This window comes from Camelus bactrianus, chromosome 4, assembly GCF_048773025.1.
Source record: "Camelus bactrianus isolate YW-2024 breed Bactrian camel chromosome 4, ASM4877302v1, whole genome shotgun sequence".
NCBI classification, from domain to species: Eukaryota; Metazoa; Chordata; class Mammalia; order Artiodactyla; family Camelidae; genus Camelus; species Camelus bactrianus.
Window position 1 is genome coordinate 86323446 of NC_133542.1, and position 25299 is coordinate 86348744.

At 43.9% G+C, this 25299-nt stretch overlaps 1 protein-coding gene and 1 long non-coding RNA gene across 8 annotated transcripts in view; one reads left to right on the top strand and one right to left on the bottom strand.

Annotated features, from left to right (window-relative positions):
• FANCC (FA complementation group C) overlaps positions 1-25299 on the top strand; it is a 182723-nt gene that overhangs the window by 143971 nt on the left and 13453 nt on the right. For all 7 annotated transcript variants that reach the window (XM_074363066.1, XM_074363067.1, XM_074363063.1 and 4 more), the window contains 4 exons: positions 8002-8158; positions 16524-16576; positions 17909-18008; positions 23155-23230. In XM_074363066.1, coding sequence (XP_074219167.1) covers positions 8002-8158; positions 16524-16576; positions 17909-18008; positions 23155-23230 — 386 coding nt within the window. The remainder of the gene's footprint in view (positions 1-8001; positions 8159-16523; positions 16577-17908; positions 18009-23154; positions 23231-25299) is intronic.
• LOC141577545 (uncharacterized) lies at positions 1815-11510 on the bottom strand. Its single transcript, XR_012506727.1, has 3 exons — positions 9871-11510; positions 4289-4474; positions 1815-2416 (listed from the first exon to the last, which is right to left on the bottom strand). It is a non-coding gene; the product is annotated as an uncharacterized LOC141577545 (long non-coding RNA).

Here is a 25299-nt window from a genome sequence, read left to right on the forward strand (position 1 = left end):
ACGTGTGCCCTTCACATCATTTACCCAAGTACAGGCTGCAGGTGTTTCACACTCCAAAGCATTTCTTCGGAGTATTTATTTTTAAGTAAAACTGCTCTTTGGCGTTCACCTTGGTAGCTCTGTTCTGGTTTATTTAGCAATACATTTTTTATCAAAGAATATGGTCTTAGCAACCTGTATTTCCAGTCTTGCTTTCTCAACAAGGGTTGAATTAAAGAGAAAGAGAAGGGGAACGCCCCTCGGCATCCTCTGTGAAACCCCACAAAGCTGTTGCAGAAATTATTGGCGAGAAGGAGATGCACTTAGAGAATAGCCACCCTTATTCCACCCGCAGTGCTCAGACGGACAGCCGAGGGCTGCAGCTCCATGAGTAGGCCTGAAGTCCTTTGCTATTTATTTTACTTGTGATAGCATGTTCTCCCTCAGCAACTAATAAAATTTATTTGGTTTGGAAAATTATGTCTGCTAATCCGTAGGGAACAGACTGTCCAGAAATGCTGGGTGGTCTTCAACTTGTCCAATTCCTATGGCTTCAGCTCAGCAAGTTCCCCAAACAGTGGCGTAAGGGCTGGAGGCTTTCCATGGACACTTTCCCATGGACAGAGCATCCCAGCCACATGTTGACACGGGGAGGTTGATTCGATCAGTCAGTGCAAATTACCACCCCGACACCAGCACCCCCTTACCCCCGGCCCCTTGAACAGTTCCCCAGATGTGCTGCGTGGTCATTTAGAAACCACATACTTTCTGTGACCGATGTGCCCTGCCCTGTGTTTAGCCTTCCAACTATTTGCTTACCACAGTTACCAGCGGAATTTCATCTGGTTTACAATTGGCTGGGTGTCTTTGGCTTTAGCTTCCAAATACAGTCATGTATTTTCAGAAATGGGCAGCGTGTCTTCTTTTAAACAGCATATGCTTACCCATCTCTGCAGTTTAGGTAACCCAGAGGAACCTTATAATTTCTTGGCCTAAAAGTCAAGCCTGACTTCTCAAGTCTATCCCTGGCATTGCCACCTGCAGGCAACAGATTGCGTAAAACCTGTCTGGGAGGGCTCCTGCAATTCCTTCATAAGTATATGGAGTACAAGTACTTCTGCTTGACATGTCCTCTAAGGTAAATCTAAATCCATTGCTTCAAAAATATTGGGAAGTTTGATGACTGGATGGAGAATTTTTTCTGCACGCTGGAATGAATGAGCTAATGAACAAATGAAAGAAGGAATGGGTGCGTGACTGACTGACCAACTGACCTCACAGGCTGGCTGGGAGTGTTAAAACACGCTGAGCATACAGTTATAACTTGCAGACCATAACACTTTTCAGAGTTAAAAGAGGTGCCTGTTACCATTATGGTGGGAAGCAGACACAGACTTGTCCTCGGCACACCAACGTATTTAAATAAGTGCAGTGCCTACGGTATGTTTAGCACGGTGCCTGGCACCAGGATAAACACTCAGTCACTGTAAGCACAACGCTGCTGCTATCATTGTTGTTGACTTTAATAATTATTGTATTATTTTTGATAATGTTTTATTAGGTTTTCTTAGGCTTGTCTCTTCTCCTAATGAAATTACGACTGAACTAAGGCCAGATATCAGCTAAATTCCCATTGCTGAAAAAACTAATACAGCCTTCAACGATGCTTAATAAGAAAAAAAAATTACAAGAAAAATCTGACCTTCAACCAAGCTTCATGTTTTGTGTTTTTTTCAGCTCAGATAAGAAAGATCAGGCTTTCATTGTTGTCAGGATAGGTGAACGTCTAAACGAGGAAAGGCTAGTGTAACACCAAGGACAGAAAACCAGCAAAGCACTAGGAGCAACCACAACTCCCATCTCTAGCCATTTATTGAGACTTCCTAACGTCACCGTTTTTTTCTTTCTTTCTTTTTTTTTTTTCTTAATAAGATACGGTCACAAAATTAGTCACTAAAAAAATTACTTTTCAAGTAAAAACCCTGCTGGTGTTGATTTGAAATAGACATTCCAGTACGTTTGGGTTTGGACATTTCCTTGCCTGGTGTTGCTGCTCTTTGCTTTGAGAAGTGACTTCTCTGCACTTAGCCATGATAACGATGGCACGGTTTCCTCGAGTTTGATGTACTTCTTAGATCGAGTTTTCATGGGAATACACCTTTGAGATGTAGTAGAGACTATTCTTTCCAGCTCCTTGGAATTAAATAGTTCTCCAGAAAAGTTGGTCCTGATTTTGGGGGGCTTCTCCGGCAGCCCAAGCAGCCTTGATCTCTTTCTGGTTGGAACACTGCCTGCATTTGTCTCAAGTGAGGAAGCTCTTTGCTCTCTCCTCTGCATCTCAGACAGCGTTAGAATACATTCCTCGCTGATGGGCACCACCCTCATCAAGAACTTTCTTGCAAAGAATTGAATTCCACATTCTGGTTTTGTATTACAGCTATAAAAAAAATGGAGCCAAAATTATTAATAAGCAGCTGGACCAGTTTCTTTACATCCTTCCTCTTTTTGTAGATGATGGAGCACACGACTAACTCACTACATTGAGTGGTTGGGGAAACAAAGTATGTTTTCTTTAAATGTCAAGGAGACATCTGTTTAAAAGAACCTAATAGTGGGAGATGTTGGACAAAGCAGTGTCCTGTCCAGGCTTCTCCTGCTTTGGGTCAGAAATTGTTACTGAGACTCTTAAGATGTTCTACATGAAAGAACAGACCAGGAGCCTAGTCCTCAGTATATTAAAGGAGAAAATTATAACGTATTACTCGTAAGTCCCAAACACCCTATCATTTTCCTAAAACAGCTGTAATGTGGAAAATGTCCTGTGATTATTAGGTAGCAGTTTTGGAGTGCCAGGTTTTTATCTCAACCTGTTTTTCTTGAATTCATCATTTTGATCAGTGTCCAGGCTGGGTAGACAGAAGAAGTATAGATAAAGTAAGGAAAGGCCAGCCTTAGAGCGTCTGTGACTCTACATGTTGAAGAGAATGAAACTTCTCGCTGTTCCTAAAGACATTTTTTTCTTTATTTTGCTTTATTGGCTCTTTAAAATCCCCACAGAAATATACATATTCATTTTATCAGGTCAAACAATACAATACAGAAGTACATACAGAAAATGTCAATTATCCCCTCCTTATCACCCTCCAGTACTTCTGGTAACCATGCCTTATGCTCTTGCAAACATATAGAAATCTATATAAAACAATTTTCTCTCTTTTTTAAGTAGCTTTTTTATAAAAAAACAAAAACAAAAACAAAAACAGCATCACACCATACACATGACTCTGGAACCTGCTTTTTAACTAGCATGTCTTGGGTATTCCTCAAGAGATATAGATCCAGCTCATTCTTATAAAATAGGAACATATTCCCTGATATGAATGGACCTTAATTTATTTAGCTATTTTGCATTCAAGTTGTTTCTAATTTTGTCTTTAAAACATTGCTGCAGTCAATATCCTGCAAGTAATGCCTTCATTTCTGCCATTCAGATTCACAAAAGCATAGTTATGATGGCCAGGGATATGTATTTTATAGTTTACTAGGTGGTGTCACATGACTTAACCAGAAGGGCAGAGCCACTCCCTGCCCCCCCCCCCCCCCCCCCCCGAGGACAGCCGTCCCCTGTGCCTGCCTCAGTGCTGGGTGCTGTCATTCACCTGAACATTTGCTGATGTGAACGTGAAAAATGATACCTCCTTGGAGTGTTAGTTTACCTGTCTTTACTATTAATAAGGTTGAAAGTCTGCATATTTTTATTGGTCATTTATATTTCTGCTTTTATTATTTGCCTCCTTTTTTCCTGGTTTTATTGAGATATAATTTACATTCACTGTAATGTAATTTTTTATTTCAAAACCAAACTGGTGCAAATTTAGAATATTGTGTAGAATACCAATGTGTTGGTCCAACCAAATTTTGTTATGCAAGTATATTAAGATCATATTGCTTTGGTGATTCCTTCATCCAAGATTAACTATTAAGAGTTAAGTCTTTGATGTTTTAGAGCAAAATCAGTTTTTTGTTAATAGATGATTCAAATACTAAACATGGGGTCTATAAATTTAATCATTCACAACAATTAGTAGAGTGTGCTCTGAATCAAGGGAAATGAAAAGACAATTGTTAACACACTCAGTTTTTTAAACTTTGAGACTAGAACAAAAATATAATGTACTTCCTGACTTTAGTATAGAACTTATGTAACTCTTACATAAATTTATAACTAAGCAGTATCTTTTAACTCGGATATTCGATGGAACTACCTTTTTACACCAGCTTCCTTTTACTTACATTTATTCATACTTACCTGCTGTCCATTCTCAACAGCTAGTACCTCTGTGCTGCTGGGCATCGCTCAGCCACTGTGACCTGATGGGAGACATCACACTTCATGCACACTGCTGCTCAGAGGGCGCGGGAAGGGGGCCGCCTCTGAACTCTAACTGAAGTGAGAAACTTTTCTAATGATGTACGTCTTTATGTCGTATGGATCCTGAAAAAAGATCAGGTGTGATGAGAGCAGGTCAGAAGACATCCCTGTTTGGGAAGGGAGGAGCCTCTGCGGTCTGGTTCTTCCCTCTGCACCTCAGAGCTTTCCTGCCTCGGGGGCTTTCTGGCTCTGAGACAGAGGCTACAGACACCCTCCCTCACTCCCAGAGGATGTTCTTCCTCAAGAAAGCTGGACAGAAATCCTTCCCCAGAGGTCTGTTAATGTGGCTGAGATCAGCGGACAGCCTGGACTTTGAAAAGCCTTCCCTAGGCACTGAAGAGAGCAAACACAGAGTCCAGGCATCTGGCTCCCCCAAGAAGACTGTCTGCTCTCACCCCAGGCCAGGCCCCCAACTTCTGAGCCGCACTGCCCACTCTCCTGCCCACAGAGTGGAGAGGCTTCTCTGTGACCTGGGGCTGAGGACCAGCTCCGGCATCGGACCTCCTGGGTTCCAGTCATAGCTGCGAGCCCTTGGTTCCTCTCTGACCTCAACTGCCTTGTCTATAAAATAAGGGTAATACTGGTACCTGCTTTGTAGGGTTGTTGTGAGGATGAAAATACAAGTGAAGTGCTTAGCGCTTTGGTCATCCCTTAACAAATGGCCGCTGCTGGTCCTTCAGCCTCTCCCAGTCCTCTGCATCTGGCCCATCAGCAGTCAGCCTTGAGGAGCACACAGGCCACCACCCCTGTGTGGTGGCTTCTTGGTGTCACTCCCAGCGCAGCCATCCCCCTGAAAGCCTGTCTGCAGTGCTGGCTGCACTTCCACCTCTTCTCATGGGCTCTGCCTTAAGCGTCCATCGCCCCACCTACGCTCTGTTCTTGGGGAGGTCACAAAGGGCTCCTGATGCCCTCCCCGTGTCCTCAGCCTCTCAGCAGAGTTGGTCAAGCCGGGCCTGCCTCCTCCTCCTTGGTGACACTGTTCTCTGCTTCTGTGTCTCCTGTGTGTCCAGCACTCCTTCTGTGTGCAACTCCTCGGCCTCCTCCTCTACTTGTGGAAACTCCTCAGGACACAGACCTGGGCCCTCTTCTCTCCCCGTCCAGACTTCTCTCCCTCGGAATTCTCCATTCCCCTGCCCCTCCATGCCAGCTGACAGCTCCCTAACACATCTCTTTAGCCCAGACCTCTCCCCAGAATTTCCAACTTGGATAATCAAGGACCTATTTCGTATCGCTGTTGGATTGTGCCTTAGACATTCTAAATTCACATACCCCAAACTGAGCTCTTAGTAAGTCCTTCACAAATCTTTTCTTCCCTTCTTCCTAGCACAGTAAACGCTCAGTCCATCCATCTTGGAGCTCAGGAAACGTGGGACAGCCTTGATTCCTCCCTCCACTTCACCACCTCTCATCAAACTCATTGCCAGTGTCTTGATATTACTGCTGAAATACATTCTCTCTCTGTCCTCCAAGGCCGCCCAGGTCCAAGCTAGCACCCGCTCCCCCGGGATCCTGTACCCGCTCTAGTCTCTGCCCTCAGCTCTCCATGCAGCAGTCAGGGTGATCTTTGAAATGTAAATCAGATCCTGGCAGTCTGCTGTTTAAAACCTTCTGGGCCAAAAGAATCCCAGAATAAAATTCCAAAGCTGTACTTCGCCTCCGGTACTGCACAGCCTCATCGCAAGTACCTCTCCTTTGCTCTCCGGGGCTTCTCTCCCTCTGATCTTGCTCTTCCCATCACGGCTTCCTCCCCTCTGCTAGAGGGCCCTTCCTGCCACCTAGCTAATCTCTAGCTAAACTCAGCTGGAGAGACTGTCTCTGGCCACCCGATCTAAATTGGCCCCCCTGTTACTCGCTTTTACCTCAGCCTGTCCTTTTCCTTCATTGCCTTTATCATAATTTGGTGTATGTCTGTGTGTACACCTACCACTGGGCCCTGAACTGCCAAGGGCATAGATTAGGTCTGCTTTGTTCCCAGTTGTTCGGCCTGCACCTGGCACACTGAGTGCCACATGGTAAGTGCTTGGTCATCTTCCTTGAATGCGTGACTGCAGCTCCTAGCTATTGAGTATGACAGGGGAGGTGGCATGGGAGTGGCAGCCCAAAGCACTCATGCCACAATAGAGGGCATCCATAGTGTGGCCCCAGGACGTGCTGGGTGACACGAGGTTGGGGCACCATGGCAGTTCTTCCCTGCCAGGTGTGGGGAAGGGAGGGAAGAGGGTCCAGCATGACTTCTCAGAAGAGGTGACGCTCAGGGTAAGAATGGGAGAGCAGAAAGAGGGTCAGATGCAAGCCATCCTTTCCTCCCTTTCTCCTGCCCTTCTGCCTGCTCCTGTGACAGACCTCACAACGCTTCAGCTTCTTCTAGTCTTATCCCAGAGTTAATCCAGGACAAGGTCTACAGGAGTTATGCTGAGGGAGAAGAAAAAGAGAAACCACTAGAAATTGCTACCCTGGGTCTCGCCTGTTCATTTCCTGCCCCTGTACCCATTCCCTGGGCTCTGTGCCAGCTCCTGCAGAGAAATGGCCCTGAAGTGATGGTGCAGGGAAAGACATTGAAGGGGTTATGGGGTAATGGGGGACCTTTGTGCCTCCAGCTTTTGTTTTTCTTATTAAAAGCAGTAAACATCTTTGGCAGAACCTGGAAAGCACTCTGCTGCCTGTGATGCCATGGATGAAGGGGCAAGCGGCCTTGGAAAAGCAGGGCCGAGAGCAGAAAGGCAAGTGTCACCAGGCCAGACTAGGCCCAGTGCTTGCAGGGCAGGCCCCGTGGGGGCAGCCCCGCTGCCCTCCCACTGGTGGCTCAGAGTTCGACAGACATCCGCCTCATGCTCCCTCCCAGGAGAAGCAGAACCCCTGGTTGACTGACCTGGCACAGGAGGAACCTCCAAATACATTTTCCTGTAGAAATGTAGCTGCACAAAATTAGAGTTATAGAGTATCACGCTGTGGATCAACTATGAATCAACCAGGCCATAACCACCTTTTATGAAATTGATACTGCAGAAAATTTGCAACAGACTTAACGAGTACAGCTATTAAATATTTACCATGTGTCATGAACTGTGCTAATCACTGTACACGTGTTGTTATTGCATTTGATCCTTCTGGCAACACTGAGGGAGAGAGGCCCATTTTACAGATGAGTAAACTGAGGTTTAGAGGTTAAGTAACTTTCCCAAGGTCATGTAGTTAGTAAGTGGGGGCCCTGGGACTCAAACCCAGGTCTGATTCCATATTTTAAACCATCATGATATACTTTCAAACATAACTATTTCTTAAATTAGGGACTGCATATACCTGGCTATCTCAATATCATTACTGTTTTTAATCTCTCTCTTTCTTCCATCACTGTATGTTTGTTTGTCCTTTATGAAAGCATTTTTTTTTCTAGAGTTGAAGTACAAGCATATTCACATTTTGCAAATGGGTACTTGGTAAAATATTCATTGATACTATAAATATTAACTGCTTATGACCATGATGGAAAAAAAGGTCACAGATTGGGTTTGTTATTGCATTCAGAACTTTCCTAATCTTTTTTCAGTAACTCATTTCTATTTAAATTTGTGTTCATTTCTTACTGAAAGGAAGAAGATTTGTCTCCCCGTGTCAGCTGTACTCTGCCTCTGGCTTCGGCACCTTCCCAGCCTTGAAAAAGCAGTGCTGCATCTTTTTGAAAAGCTGGTCTCCAGTGAGAGAAATTGTCTGAGAAGAATCGAGTGCTTTATGAAAGATTCATTGCTGGTATGTGCTGGGCTTTGATGGAGAAAAATCCTTTAAAAAATTGCTAGGTATCATTTCTTTAGTCAGCTCAAGGGGGAAAAATGTAAACCAAAGAGCAATTGGCACCTTTTAGAATAGTCTTCTATCTACATTTTATTTTTCAAATACCTAACGTAGGGGCTTTTCTGCATCCTTGGAAATGTGCTGGAAATAGGGAGAGATTTAAGATATACCGTAATCACAAGAGTTGACATTTGGACAACAGACCTTCTAAAACAGTATTTTGCCTTCCACATGAAAAGTAAGTTTTAAAAAACAAAGATCTTATTAATAGGAGGACCCTATTAACAAAGAAAAGCATTCAAAAAGCCCTTCACTAGAGGAAAAATAAAATACTTAAAGGAAACAAAACAAAATACCTGAAAAATGGTTAAAACAACAAAAACAGCTAAGAATTCCGTCGGCCTCGAGGCCCCCTGCACGCAGTGGCTGCCCGCCCCCTCTCCTCAGGACCTCTCAGGCCTGGGGGCTGGCCGGGCAAACCGGCTTGCTGCCTGATCCAGTGTCTGGGGGCCATCCTCAGAATCGGAGCATTTGGGGTGGTTTCTCTCTGTAGGAGGCAGCTCTGGAATTTATGTGCATTTTTGTAAGACCGGGAATAAAGACCAGTGCACTCTGAAAAAATGGTTTTAAAGCTACCAGAGGTGTCCTGCGCCTGGGGCGACTGTCGGGACCACGGGAACCTCCGTGGGCTCTAACAAGTTCCCTCACTGGCTTTCCTAACCTAGGGGAGGCGTGGCACAGATTTTCTTCCCGTTGCACCGGTGGAGAAAGTTAGATCAGAGAGAGATGGGGGACAGCCCGATCCGATGCTGGTGGCCCGGATGCCGGGCAGGGGAGGGTGCCGGCCCTCCCCGCCGAGCTGAGCGCCGGGTCGGGGCGGGCTGAGTCTGTGCTTTGAGTATACACAGCCCCCACCTCCCTGAAACCTTCTGTTTGTTTAATTCAGTTAGAACTTCCTGTTTCCTTGCTTTTTTCCTCTTTCACGTTTGAGGCTGTGTAAGGGAATCCTGAATGAGTCCGTTGCCTTCTTCCTGCATCCCGGTTCTCTTTCGGGGTCCTGATCATTCCCCGGAGGCTCACGCATGTGACCGTCCACTCCCCTGGTTGCCCTCTCCCTTGTTTTTCGGCTCCTCTTCCCTTCCCATCCTGGGGCCTCGCAGGTGCCTACCGACGGTGCTGCATTGGCCAGCAGCCCTGCTGCTTTCATGTGCATGTGGGCTGGCACAAGCCGGACCCGACTGATTGAGAAGTTGACCGTGTTTGATAGAGAAAAAAGGAAAGGAAATAAACAGAAAGCCAGGGAGAGCCCAAAGAGATATTTACAGGAAAATTAGCACTTCACCATTTACAAGAGTTGCATAGTAAGGTGAGAAATAAGAATGTCCCTTATGTAAAAATAATTGTAATAAAATTCAAAATAAAGATCTTTTAGAAGCCCCTGCCAGCCCATTCAAAACATTACCTTTAACTGGTAATAAATGCAATAAATTTATCAGGTAAATTTGTTAAATCTTTTTTTCTAACTGATAACTAAATTATGCTGTAATTTAATTTTCTCTGGTCCTCTTTCAATGGCAAAATATAGTAACTGAGCTATTTCCTTGCTTTCAGGGTTCTTATTAAATTTTCCTTAAATCTCTAACCTATAGAAAAATTCCAGTTTCACTGACCTCTCAGTTGGCGTGATTCTTCTCTGAACCTCCTTTGCGTCCTTTGTACCTATGGCCCTCGGGCTTGCGCGGCACATCAGTAAACACAGAATGTTGTTGGGTAGGAGAGAGAGAGAAAGAAGGCATTCGCTTTAAACACTGCACTGTGTAACCTTCAGTCTCCAGTTTATGGTTTAAAATGATCTCCCCCAAATAGTTTTGAAGTCTGTTGATTTACAAAAGCGTTTGTCAAGATCCTGTGTGTAGAGATTCAGAGCTTCCATTATGGTTAAAAGGGGACTCCTGAGGGTGTTATTTGGTTTAATTTATTGTGGCACTGGCAGGATGTGACCTCTCTGCGCCTTGCAGTTCAGGGAGGTTAATTATAACACAGAGCTGCAAGTCCTTGATTGGCGTGGGCCTGCGGTGCCAGAAAACCAGGCGGGCTGGAATAAGCTTGTGACGTGGCTGAGTGATTAGAAGGGTGGCCTGGAGAGCCTGCTTCCTAATTGCATCATCTGACTCACTTATCACAGCACAGCATCTTGTGCAGGGACAGGGCCACGCAGAGCTGTCAGAGAGACCTTGAAGACTCAGATAGCACAGGGCTGCTGTGTTTTCCTCCAGAAGAAACTTGATACCTATTACAGTAGAGCTGGATTCTGAGAGTAGTTAAAATGCGATGGTCTACGTAACCTGTGTTTTATATGGAGCACTGTTAATTATGTTCCCATCTCTTGGGACTACCCAGAAGTAGCCCTGGAAATTCTATAGTTACCAGGATGTTGCAAAAAACAAAAGATAAAAGTGTGGCACAGGTTGAGCAGAGTGAAATGATCTCCCCAAATGTTCTTTGGCCTCTGAGGGACGCAAGGCCTGGTATTTTCCATTAAGACTATGTATGAATTCTAAGGCACTAATCTAATAATCACCTGAATTCTAAATGCATTTTGAGTTCTAAAATAAAAGTAAGTTTACTTTAGGGATTCGCCCTTTGGCTTCTATGGACTGCACCTCCCCTCAAGTACATGGCTACATGCCATATTTGGTGGCTCCTAAATAAATCAAGGCGTTAACCTCAGTTTGTCATCTACTGAACAGACTGACACTTTTCAAAAGCAGGCAGTCTCGGGTTTCCCTTGACAGAGCAGGCAATGGAAGACCATAATCCGACGCTTCAGGCCTGACCTTAAAAAGTGATGTCACCAAAAAGCAGTGAAAGCCACTTGTTAATTACGCAGCTTTCTTGGCACCGTTTGGTTTCCCAAGGCTGGCCCCTCCTCAGAAGGGTGTTATGTTTTCCAGTTACAATTGTGGTTGTGGAGCCCAAAAAGCTATTGTTTATATTCCACGTTTGAATGAGAAGTGCTGGCTGGGTGGCACTGTGCTCAGCTGCCCTGCTGCATGCCAGGGCTGGGATAGGCCCTGGTTCCCATGCCCTCCCCGGTGCTCCTTTGCTGGCCGGCCCCACATGCCGCCTGGCCCTCCAGCCGGGTCCAGGGGAGCGGCTCCCTTGCTTTCACAGACTTGCCCGTGAAAGAGCAGGGGAGTGGGGCAAGAGCTGAGTTGTGGTTTTGTTTATTCAGATTTTAACTCAGAAAACACTCCTGGTATTCTCTTTATAGCTCAGTTAAAATTAGTTCTTTCTCTTGTCAGGTATACCTCAGTAAAGATAGGGGGAAAATTAGTTCTTGATCTAATAAAAGCTTAAAAATAACAAACATGCAGATACCGCAGCGTCCTCCTTGACCTCCCTGGTATGAGATAAGATGCATTCTTGTTTTCATTCTCCACTTGGCAGTCACAGCCACTTCCAAAAGAAAAAGAAACTTCTTTTACACAAAATTCCAAACACAATTCCCCTTTAATAGAAGATTATACCAAAGAATTAACTACACATCCTGGATGATGTCAGTTTTCTCTGCTTGAATAACTTCTTACTCATGTACTAGGGTTTTCTTTTCCTGCTATCTCGTTAGCAGCCCTTTAAGCATTCCTTTCTTTCTTTTTGAGCTCTTTAATGTGATGCATGTAATTTAACAAAAGCTGAAGTAGACAGTTTCGCAGTGGTCGAATAGAAACGTGTGGAGATGGTTTAGGCTTGTGGCTAAAGGTAAAATAAATCTCGGACAGTAATTGCACTTTCCAGCATTGACCTCAGGGGGGCACCAGATCCCCCAGCGTTGTCTCTCTAAAGAAAGAGGCCCAGATTGCAAGTTCTGTGTTCACTGTTGAGGATGCAGGACAACCAGTCGGAGATGAAGGGAGAGAAACAAAAAAACAAAAACCAAAAACAAAGCAGGGCAGTAATTGACCTGGGAGGTCACTGCCACTCAGAGGCTGAGCCAAGAAGCAGCAGGGGGCTGAGGAGCTATCTTCCTGCTCAGGCTGCACAAGCCAGCAGGGTAGAGGCCACTGAGCAAGGCTAAAAAAGAGGAACTTCAGATTTGGGGAGATTTTGCTCAGCATCCTGAACTGACATCCCAGTGTCTAACGTTCTCAGAGCGCGCAGGTAAATTTAAAACAAAAGTACATTTGGTACTTGTTAAGTTTTTTTTTTTAAGTCCAGAAATGACAGATTTATCACTAATTAAACAATAATTGCATTATGGAGTACTGAAGAAAACCCTGCTTGTAGTATAAACAACATCTGGTAAAGATTGAAAAGAAAGAATAATTTTTCCAAGCTCAAATTTGTTGAAAGAAACCTGAATGTTTTGAAACAAAATAGACCCTAAAATGTAAAAGGGATATTTAAAGTCTTAAGCTTAGTATTTTGAAAACAGAAAAGAAAATGATATAATAAAAAAGTACGTATTTATAAAGGTACCTTATTTTACATGACAGATGTGAAGATTTTTTATGTAAGCAGATTTTTTTAAACCAAATTGTTTTTTAACTCAATAAAGGAGTTTATTGAAATGAAACTTATGAAGAATCTTTTTTAAGAAGAAATTTATTTTTGATGAATACAGTCACCTTTTAATTTATATACATATATTAACACAAGGGCTCCTGCTTGTCAAGAGTTTGGAAGAGTTGGCTGTGCAGTGGGAATGGGGTTGCCGGCTATTGGGTAAACTCATCAGCCATTTATTTATTCTTTTTTAATGACCATTCCTGAATAAACTACATAAACGTGCATAAAAGTAGATTATGAAAGAGAATCTATCGAAGGCTTCCTGAATTGCAGTTTGTCTCTCACCTAAAGCTTCCTTCTCCATTTTTAGGAAAAATACCTATGAAGGGTGATAAATGAAGAAGGCTTGAATTTTTTGTGTCTTCACTGCCTTTTTGTTTTCTGTAAGAGACATTCACATTTGTCTGTAAACTACTTCATATTATGTATAATTTCCCTTTTTGGTTTGTACTCTCTGTTCTTCCCCTCTCCCCATTCTCTGTCTCACACACATACAGAGAATTAGAAAATGATACAAAAAAGGAAAGATTTCTTCCTGCGAATTCTGTTCATCTGTGCTCTCAGGCCTCTTTCAAGTGGCAGGTGGCCTTGTAATGATTGTTGATGCATTAGGAGGAAAATCACAGGTTAGACACCAAGGACAGAGAGCGAGCGTCAATGTCATATGTACAGTTCACGGAACAGTGTGACAAGCCGGCCTCTCCCTCACCTCCCGCACGACGCAGGCCTAGAGAGCCCAGCTGCTGCGTACTTCTTGGTGCTGACTTAGTCCTCCTTTGTGTTTTTGAGGGATGGGAAGGGGCTGTCCTAGGCAGAGAGAAGGTAAAGCAGTGCAGTTCTGGGTAGCTGTGAGAGATGGGAAGGGATGCACACCCCAGAACAGTCTGGCCCATAAGGAAAGGAAGCCGGGGTCCGCAGTGCGCCATCATCTTCTGTTCATCCTCTGACATTTAGTGAAGGCAGCGGGAGGGGAGGGAAGAAGGGCAGACTCTTGTTACCGATGGGCTCCTGGTGACTGACATAGTTTCCCTCGACTTGAAGTACTCTGTAGTTGGAAGTCATTAGGCCAGACGGAGGGGAGCAGAGCTTGAGAAGGAACAGCTTTTAGTAGGATGGAGAAAAACAGACAAACAGATGGAACCCAAGAAAGGTTTTCTTTTCTGTCCTCGTTTTAATAGAAAAGATAACTGCCTGCATTGTGGGGCTTCTCCAGAGTTCTGGGTTGCAGAGTGGCCTGTTGCGTTCCTGTAGGGTTCCGTTTTACAAGTAAAACAGGACACAGAGGGGTTAAATGTTTGCCTCTTCCCTCACGTGGATGCTGTAAAGATTTAGGGGAGGAATTTATGGCTTCCAAAGAAGCATACATTAAGACTTTAATTCTATTTGGAGGAGTCCCTTGATAAGAAAAGCAGCTTAAGTCGGCTTTTGCGATTTGCCGTCAGCGGGGCGCACGCCTGGCCTGTGAGCGCTCCGGGCTTCATGAGGGGGCTCACTGACCCTGAATTACGTGCTGGGGAAGTGCAAAGAGTCTCAGTCTGAAACCGTCAGTGAAGGCTGCCGACGCGAAAGAGCTGCTCACGGCTCGGGAGTGGCCGGGGAGACTGGTTTTAAATCAGATCTCCGCCGTTGCTGCTTCAGTGGGGTTCCCCTTCCTCCCGGCATCTTACCCGTTTTAAAAGCGAAAACAGGATGTGGAAACAGGTTGAGAGCAACCAAAGGTCTGAAATATTTGGACAGAATAAGAGGAAAGGCCGTCAGCATGTAGGGAACAGGCAGATTCCACACAGTCTGGAGACGTTTACGACATCTGATTGCGCTGTTCTGCTAGAAAACACTGCGTCAAAGAAAAGTATGTCCAGGCTCCAGTCCTTTTTCAACAGACTGAGTTAGAACTCCGTTGCTTTCCCTTTGCTTTCCACGGTAGCCCTGTTCTACACGTTGGATCAGACTTCTTTTTTGCCATTTGGAAATCCCTATAATCAGTATTGAATGGTTTTCTACTAGCATCAAATTCATAGAGTGGCTCTGGAGTAGTTAAGACTTTAGAACAAAAGGAATTGTTCTGTTGTACCATTTTCAATATTAGTCTTATTTTCTGCCTGCATTTTCAGGCTCTGGGTATCTGTCTGTGGGCACATGACAGTGTTCTTTGGTCTTACACACTCTCATACCAGAGCCGTATTGTCTGTATATGAAACTGAAAAATTGGTCTGGCAAATTTGATGAATCACATTTCTTCAAGGTGTACAGTTTGCTTTTCCCTTCTGGTTTGATTTTTTCCGTTATGAATACATACAAACTTTGATGATGTTTTCTGGGCATATATCTAGTGATATATTAATAATTGTTATTATTTATAGTGAGGCTGAGAAGCAGGGAAATTAAAGCCAAGAAATATTCTGCCCCTCTTCTGTTGAACCATGGCTCTGCTGAGTTACTTTCTCGAGTACATAACTTATAAGAATTTTTAGTTGTTGTTGGGGTTTTTTAAGACAAAAATGGCCATCAGTGAAGGATTAGGGAGTGTGGATTACTCTACTTAAAGAGTAGAGATTTGTGACTTTCAAATCACAAATCTGTCTCTTCAAATGAAAGGAAATTATCCCATCAGTTTAACAAGTGGCCGTGCCCTTGCCTGGAGCCTTCTGTGACAGCCTGCAGTGGCGGCACGTGAGCACTAGATGGCACACGTTCAGTGTTACAACTCGAGCCACCAGCACCGAAGGGTGTGGATAAGAAAGTCTGGGCAGACAGGCACCATTCTTTCTTCGGCTTGGTCTAGAAAACTTGAGAGGCAAAGCGTATTCTCTTTTCTCTCTTCCTTGATGAGGTGGTATGAAAAAAATGTTTCCCAAAGCTAGTTATATCAAGCTCAATATGACTTGAAGAAATTCCCTTTAGAGCCTAATTCGCTGACATTTGGATGCGACTGTAGAATGTCCGTTTTAGACCACAAGTGTCATTTTCCTCTGGCTTAGTCCCCGTGCTTTGAGCTTTAAGCTATGGGCCTAAAGGCTATGGAACCTGGGTCAGGCCCACTGCCGCCCCACCCAGGCCACAGTAGGTCAGCTTCTGCAAATCTAAACCACCAAAACCTGTCACAGAAATATCCGTGGGTTAAATCAGATTGCTGTCATTGTGCAAGATGATGGTATCTTTATTTTCGTTAACTCTCTTTTTACCCTAAATAATTTAAGCTGCCAAATTCATAATGCACTACGATACGGCATTATTTAGTCCGGCACGATGGTGGTCACTGCCTCCCTCAATGATAATTCTAAATAATTGTATACTCATTTCCTAACAAGCAGGAATGAACAGATACCAGGCCCACATCTGATTCTGAGGCACTTGTAAGTCATGTGAGGCGGTCAGACCCACGAGGGATATTATGTAAAAGTAGCAACACAGGCAGGCTGTATGTCTGTGTTCCAGCACACCGGTAGAAGGCATTTTTAATTTTCCATGATATTTATTGACTCTTTTTTCCCAATTATATGGGCTTATTGTAGAAACTGTGGAACATATAGGAGGGTAAAGAAGAAACTAAGGTTGCCTGTAATCCCCTTGCCCCAAGAGAACTACATGCAGGGCGTTTGCCATGAGCTGGTGGTTCCTTTTTCTAACCCAAAGGAATCTATACCCATTTTCTAGACACCAGCTGTTCTGGACGGCTCATTTACCTGACGCAAGCAAGTCATTATTAATGAAATGCTTCTGATATTTTACTTTCTCATGGTCTTTTCCTTTACAGCCTGAAGCAGCCTGCCACCCTGCCATATTCAGAGTCGTAGATGAAATGTTCAGGTAAATATTGTGCTGTTTCTGCTCATAGTTGGTCTAAGTAAGTTCAGTTTCCAAATATGAATATAAACTTCTGTGCTAGTCTCTGGGTGTGCATGGGGAGATTGTTTCTGATTCCATCTAACCCCTCTGAGCTTTTTGGTAAAACTAAATGTCAGTGTATATTTAAAAGCCAATGCCTAAGAATTAAGGTGACTATCTTTTTAAAATCTTTCAAAGTTCTAATAATAATGGTGGAAAAGCAGAATTTAATTCAATTTTAAATTATTGAATATTCATGTGGGATTTTTCTCAACTCAGAATAAAGGGTAGCAGTGTACTCCCTTCACCACAGGAGGGCTGACCAATCTTTTTAAAGGATTTTCAAGCTAAGGAAAACCAAAAATAAAAGTATATAATGCCATTCTTAACAGAGCTCTTCTGAAAGGCAAAATCAGCTATGCATGTTACAACACACTCATTTCTATTCTGCAAATACCAGTACTTCTTGGTAAGTGCACTGGATCTACAAGGGTGAGAGATGAGGAGACCCCTGGACACCAGGTCGGGTTATGGCTGACAGTCAGTGGGGGGCCGGACCCCTCCCAGGGAGCTTGCCGTGGGGCGGGGTTTCCAGCCTCTTTCTTGGGTCCTGGTGCTGCCATGATATCTGCCCTCTGTCCCATCCCCCTTGCACTCAGGAAGCAGAGGCCCCAGGGCAGACAGCAGACACTGGGGAAAGGAATTTTTACAATAGCAAATAACCCAGCCCTTGGGTTGATCTTGAAACATACTAACTTTAAGCCAAATGAGCATAGAAGTAAGTCAAAATGCTGTTTTTAGTTTAAAGCTAGCAAAGTTTGAATTGATGTTTGTTTGCTTGTTTAACACACATAAAGAAAAGTTAGTATGAAAGTGCATGGAAATCAAACCAGAAACACACAGATTCTTCCACCACTTTGCTGGGTGGATTTGACTGAGCCGTTTTAACCCTTTGGGCACCTGTTTCTCCATTTGCAAGAGCAAAAGTTCTGTGGATGTTGCATTTCCATGCATACGGTGCACAAATGTTTATAAAGAGCATTCCAGGCCCGCGGGGAAGGGGTACCAAGTGCTTAATAATTTAAAGACCAAGAAAGAGCGCTCTGCACGTTACAATTTTAAACAAAGTCTTTAGAAAAAGGAATGACAGTTTTCTCTTGCTCTCATGCAAGGACTGAAATCTGATGACTTGAGGTACCGCTGAAGCTTCTGGCACAGAAAGAATGTTACCATTTTTCCCTTTTATGTGTTCAGGTTCACATGGTTGCCAGATTAATCACTAAATGTGCTGTGATCTGGCTTTGCATTGCTCAGGTACGCACTCCTGGAAACCGAGGGAGCCCCAGAAGTACTGGCCGCGATGCAGGTGTTCACACGATGCTTTGTAGAAGCTCTGGAAAAAGAAAACCAGCAGGTTTGTTATGCTGCAGGTAATATTCATTCCCCCAAAGAGAAAGAGCCTGTTAAGAGCATTTGACTCATCACCAGAAAGGGGCACTTTATTTCCAGTGATTTTGATAGACTGCTTTGTTCATGAAGAAAGCTTCCAAATGAATGCCCCACCAAAGGTAAAATCATTTTAATTGAAAAAAATCAAGATGGTCCCCATCCGTCCCATGTCCTGGTACCCAGAAGCATTTGTCTGCTGTCGTGCAGGGAACTCTGTCAGGGCAGCGGGCGCCGCCCCAGGGGATGCGTCTCCTGGGCCCTGTGTTGTACGCCGTGTGTCTGTATGCCGTGTGCTAGGAAGGAAATCTCACTTATTACAGAGCAGTACTGGGCGTTCTTAACCATCAGTTTCTATTCATATCAGAGACCTAAACGTCAGTCGGATTCCAGAAGAGAAGGAGGTAGTGAGTGACAAGGAAGGATTTGAGTAATTGTAGAGGAGGAGCTGGGAATAGGTGTGAGTGGGACCAATCAGTAAGCGAGACGCCGGGCCTGGGGACCTGCGGGAAGACTTGCACCCTGGGGCCCGTCTGCAGAGGCAGCTGACCAGTTAGCGTGACTGTGTGCGGAACGGGAGCCTTTCCTGCCAGAGAGCTTTCACCTTTGGGCATTTTAACTGGCCTGTACTTCTGATGGCCACAGACCTACCTAATGGCTCTGTGGTGCCTTGCCTGTTCAAGTGCCTGGGTCCCCTGCAGCTTCCTGTGCGGGCTGTCATGGCCCCTTGTGATGCTTCCTGCGGTTTGACTTAGGAGAGCAGTGCTCTGGTGCTTGGCTCTAATAAAATCCCACATACCTCTACGCTGAGAAACCTCCCAGGTTTTAGCAGCTTTTTCTGTTTTTTAAGGCAACGATAAATATTTATGGTGTAGTTTTTCCATCCTCTCTCTCCCTAGGGAAGTTCGCTAGACTGTAGCAAACAACATTATCAATGGAACCAGCCTGGAATTCGGGAGGAGAGCTCTGCTGAAAGGCACTGGCTGGCCCTCACACCTATTTTGAGGCATAACTATAAATATCTTTTATCCTCCCTGAACATTCTTGTATTCCTAATTAGGAGCTGACCTCTGGAGAACCTGTCTCTGGCTCCTGGAACACACCTGGGGTGGGTGGTGGACGCGGGTGAGAGATGAGCTGCTCCATGCCCTTCACTTGAGGCTGTTTCCCTGTCAGCTTTGCTCCGAGTCGCGTTGTTGGGTTTGGCATTTGAGACTTGGACTGGTTGTACAGGAGTTACAGTCACTTTTAATTTAGAACAGTACCCTGCCCGGGCTACATGTGTCTGGGGAGCACAGACTGGGTCTGGTGGAGGCAGGGCAAGGGTCCAGAGAGAAGCAGGAATTCATCACTCCCACCTTGGGCTCAGGGTGCGAGAGCGGCAGCTCTCACCTTTGCAGGTGCCTTCGTGCATGTGTATTATGTCACTTCCTGGGGCTGTTCCTGGTTGCCTGACTTCCTAATTGACAGCCATTCTCTTCATCAGCCCCCTGCCGTCTTGAGTGCGCCTTTTTAGGTTAATCATAATCCCTGATGCATGACCCGCTCTGTCCTGTTTGGTCCATGCCTGACTCTCTTTTCTTTTTGGGTCCATGCGTGTCTTTTCTTTCTTTGTTTTATTTGTTTATCCGTGGATTCATCATTAATCAGATGAACATCTACTAACCCAACATCCAAGCAAAAGCTGGCCTACTTCCACGTATGCAGGGTACATGGATAACTCTCCTGGTAACTGCCTTGTACCCATTCGCCCTGACTTTCTCCCCCCAGGTAACCTCTGTCTTAATTTTATGTTTATCATCCCTTTGCTTTTTTTGAAAATAGTTTGATCACATACATATGATTTGTTAAACCAGGTTTTCTAGTGATTGTTGTTGCGCTCTATAAAACACAGCAAACCAGAGTCGCACGCTGTGCAGCCTTTCCAGCAGCACGTGCCCAGGATCGCTCTGTGCTGTGTGGCTGAGGTGCGCGTTGCTGCCACTCTGTTCTCTGTTCGCAAAGTGCACCGCCATGTAGCCATCTTCCTGGTGGTGGGCATTTGGGCTACTTCCAGACTCTGTTTCCTTCTATAAACAGCGTTGCTCCAAACATCCTGGGATATATACTTGGGCGTGGACGTGCTGGTTATTAGGCACGCAGAGGTTCAGCTTCGGCAGATAACTGCCAACTTGTTTTCATACGTGGTTGTGCCAATCTACGTTCCCCCCAGCACTTTATGAGGAATCCCATTAATCCACATTCTTTCCCATTGTCAGAAATGTTTATCTTCAGTGCTTTTCATTCTCCTTTTATCCTTTCCCTCACCCTTGTTTTATTTGGAGAGCACAGTGCGGCCCCATCAATGTGCCCAACTGGACTAGGAGGCAAAAACTTGAGGTTGTCATGACAAGCTGCTTTCCCTGAGCTCACACAGTGGTCAGTGCAAACAGCAAATCAGTGCATGTTCTGGTTCCAGTAGTGGAATGTACCAGCCTGAATCTCCCACGGATAAAAATTATAAACTCTGGGGAAAATATTTTAAAAAACTATTTGAAGTTATTGGAGAGCAACCCAAAAAGCAGATAAAAACTGGAGGGGATTCAGCCCTTGAAAAAGGAAACCATGTTGGGTATTCTGACTTTTCCCTGAGGGCTCTCACGTGAGGGGTAGGAGGGGGTCTGAGTGGGGTCAAGGGGCCAGAACTCAAGGCACAATCTTGATTGACTTGAAATGTCAAAAGACAGAGCTGTGGGCTGCCAGAGGAACAAAAGAAACTGATATCAAAAGATGAACTTAAATATGCCTACAAGTACATTAATTACAAAAACTAAGTGGAAATTAACTGAATATACTAGTAAAAAGCAAATACATCACACTGGATGAAAATCCAATTATATGTTGTTTTCAAGAGACACATTCTAATAATAAAGACCCAGGTAGATTAAAGTAAGAAGAAGGGAAGAGTTGTGCTATGTAAATGAGCACAAGAAAGCTGGTGTGGCTCCTGGATTAGGTTTCAAGATCAGGAGTGTGACCGGAGAAGAAGAGGGACGTTTTATAATGGTGAAGTAGTCAGTTCATCCGGAGAAATAGCAACTACAAGTGGGTATGTGCCCAATGACAGGGTTCTGAAACACACAAAGCGAGAACTGACAGAAGTGAAAAGAGAAGTAGACAGATGCAAAACAGGGATCGACAAGCTGATTATAAAACTTACCTGGAAATGCAAAGGACCGACAGTAGCCAATTTTGAAAAACCAAGCAAACAAACAAACAAACAGAAATCCCCACAGGATTCACACTACCTGATTTCAAGACTTTAAACTGCAGTCATCAAGACCAAGACAGTGAGGTATTGGCAAAAGGACAGACATATATTGGTAGGACAGACATATATTGGTGGGACAGAACAGTGTCCAGAAGTAGACCCCATACATATGCGGTCAACTGATTTTTGACAGAGATGCCAACGCAATTCAATGGGGAAAGGAAAATTTTTAACAAATGGTACTGGAACGACTGGTTATCCAAGTGGTCAAAAATGAACCTCTACCTCACAATACACAAAAATTGGTTAGAGATGGATCATAGACTTCAAAATAAATGTTCAAACTATAAAGCCCATAAAAGTAAACAAGGAGAATCTCTTTTTTGATGTTGGGATAATCTTAAGATTTCTTAGAAGAAATGCAGAAAAGCACTAACATATGAGAAAAATGGGTAAATTAGACTTCATCAGAACTTTAAACTTCTGTTCTTTGATAGATGTCCTTAAGAAAATGCAAAAACAATCCAACAGCAGGTGGAAATTATTTTCAATATATATCTAACTGGGGACTGGTCCAGAATATATAAAGATCTCTTGAAACTCGAGAACATAAGAAACAACTCAGTTTTTAAAAATGGGCAAAAGCCTTGAATACACACATCAAAAAATATGTGTAAGTTGGCAGTTAACATGTGAAAATTTTTCAACATCACTTGTGTCAGGCAGATGAACAGGAAAGCCATAAGGTAACATTTCACACCCATGAGTATGGCTAAAATTAGTAAGATTGACATATCAAATGTTGGCAAGTATGTGAAGCAACTGGAATTCTCATAAATTGCTGATGGGAGCAGTTTTTTATAAAGTTAAACAAGCATTTACTCTACAACCTAGTGATTCCATTCCTATAGTATTTACTCAAGAAAAATGAAAGCACATGTCCACAGAAAGACATAAATATGAATGTTAATTGCAGCTTTATTCATAGTTCTCCCCAAACTGGAAACAACCCAAACGCCCATCAGTGGGAGAATGAATAGATTATGGTGTATTCATACAATGACTACTTCTAAGCAATCAAAAAGAAAATAACTGCTTATACACAGTAACATGGATAAATCTCAAAAGAACATGTGGAGCCAAAGAAGCAAGAAGTACATACTCTTATGATTCTATTTCTGTGAAATTCAAGAATATGCAAAACTAATCTCTCTCGGCAAAATAAAAATATTGGTTGCAAGGTCGAGGTGGAGGGGTTGACTAACACCCACCAGGGACCCTTGTAGGGTGACCAAAAGGCTCTGGGTCTTGACTGAACCGCTGGTCACGTGGGATTTACACATTTACCAGAACTCATCAGATTGTACGCTCAAAGCCCTAGCACTCCACTGCTTATCAGTTTTACCTCAACTTTTTACAAAAGTACTTCAAAGCTTCTGCGCCTTCTGAGGGTATGGATGGCGAAAGCACCTTGGCTGTCAGAGTACTGTGGGCACCATTGTTGTTTTAGTGTTTTTTTTGGTTGTCAAAAAACCATCTCACAACTGCCTTGGAAACACTGACTTAAATAGAGGATTTATGTGTATAACTGGGTTCATGTGAGGTAAAGAGCTGATATAAAGACATCGGGAGCATAACTTCGTTTTTCTTAAGTCCCAGAAGGTGACTTTAAAAGCCTTATTTTTCTGTCACATGTTTACAGGATTATTAGAAGCATCTTTTTTCTTTAACGTTTAAGAAAACATTCTGATCACATAAGTACCAGTCGGTCGTTTGGGGGCAGAGGATGCAAGATTTTGTATTTTCTTAACACCTCTTCCAATCCTAATGTTCATGCAGTTTTGAATTTTTGATTCTCTCGTAGCCGAAGTTTGCACTCAAGACCTACTTTCCTTATGCTTCTCCATCTCTTGTCATGGTGTTACTCCAACGCCCGAAAGGTACGTGAAGGTTGATTCTGCCCATATTAAAGTAACTTCTGGGAAAATACACTGATAAACCACAACCCTTCCCCCCCAGCTCCTTACCTCCAGAACAAGGGAGATGAAATCGGTCATCTCCAATATCCCTTTGAGCTCTCAGGGGCTCACATTCTGTGGATTTTGATGAGAATTTGCTTGACTCTTCCCAGTTATGCTCATTTATGGAAAGAAAGAAAAAAGGAAAAAACACAGCCCCTCGCTGGGTTGTGATAGGCTTGTGTTCCGGAAAACACAGGCCTCTGCTGGTGCTAGCCAGATCCACCGGGACGCCAGGGGCAGGCTGAGACTTGGCTGACTTGGAATTCACAGTACGTCTATTTGTATTTCATTCTTTCTACTCCATGTCCCTTGTTGCAAAAGAAAAGATAAAATGATGAGTGAACGGGAAATTTCTCCCAGCCAGGCCAAGGGAAGGCCTTTGAAAGAGTTCAGTAAGTGTACTGGACCACAGCCTCTCTGACTGCACTCGCCAGCTTTCCAGAGGCCATCTCCAGACGTGGGTGTGGGGACGCTGGGGCAGGGATGCTTCTGCCCTGATTCAGCAGGTGCTGATTTGTTAACATGCCTGTGAGCTCGTGTTCAGGAAATATTTGAGAAACAGAGACTGCAGACATCCTTCCCCTCTAAAACCTGAAATCGGAAGGAAAGGCAACACTAACACAAGCCCAGACTCTGCCGTGGAAGGAGGCATTTTATCTGACCATGGAAGGAAAGAGCAAAAGGACCCATAGTATTTTCTTTTTATGCCTTTCTTTGCCTGCCTTTTTTCTAAGGCTTGTGTAAGTAGATTCTTTTGAGGAAAGTAGATGATTCAAAAAGTTTCAGGGCATTTTACAAAATCTAAATTCCTCTTCCTTTTTCTAAAAGATGCAGCTTCTCTCCCAGAGTGACCCACTTGACCCTGTCCTCTCAGGCACTGGAGGTGGGGGTGGTGACAGGCCTGCTGGGGTCTCTGGTCAGCAGTTTCGTGAAACTTAACCTGTGGGAATATGGTGGAAAAACTTTAATAACAAGATGGGAAGGTCAGTCATTCACTTTCCAGGAGCACGCCTCACAGCCTAAGTCGGGTCAGCAAAGCCTGCGGTCAGCCTGTGTGAGCGGCTGCATGAGCTCCAGAGAAAGTACTAGAGTTGTTATTTTTTAAGTTTGGAAATCTAAACAAAAGGCTAAGGTGGCGTGTGGGCATGAACTCAGCCTAGGTACCTTTCCCTTGTGTGACTCTCTGAGGTTTACGTCCACAAATAAATCAGTAAGTTAAATTCAAGCACAAGTACAGGGCCCTCCTGTGCGGGTTCCCGGAAGAGTTTTCTGCATGTTACTTCTGCAAACAATAACGTCACGTTCCCAGAGTTGAGGTGTGCTTAACAGCGGGGTATCCTGTTCAGAAATTGACTTTGTGCCTGCTGTGAAGTCAGCGGCATAAAGGACGAATCACTTCCGAGCCCTGGCTATCCAGGAGCTACAGTGACGGAGACATCAAGTAAGTATGTGAACAACTAATGAAAAGAAGAAAACGAAAATGCCTTCGAAGGCTGCAGATCAGGAGTTACAGGAATTCAGAAGAGGGACAGAGAGAATTCATGATTCTTTAATCTTTAATCTGGCAGTGGTTACTCCACTTACGTTATCTTTCTTGTGTGTTTAATTACAGACTATCACGCATGAAATGTGATAACCTTTGTCAGATGTTGTTTAGAACTACAGATACATACATGCTCAGAAGTGTTTAAAACCATGGGATAATTGTGAAACCAGCAAACCTTAGGAAAAGACATTTGTCTGTATGGTACCCGTGTTATTTTTTTTTTCTGGCCTTTTTTTAACTGTAAACCTGAAATTATGTTCTAAATTCATCACAATCATAGAAAAACAGTTGGTCAGCTCATTTCTAATTCCTTGTTGACTATTTAATTATAGTCTCCCATGTATTTTGAAATCACAGATTATCAGTGACAGAAGCGAGGGGTGGGTGAGTAGAAAAGAAAAAAACCTTGGGCATCTGCAGCATAGCAGCTCTGAGTCCTTGG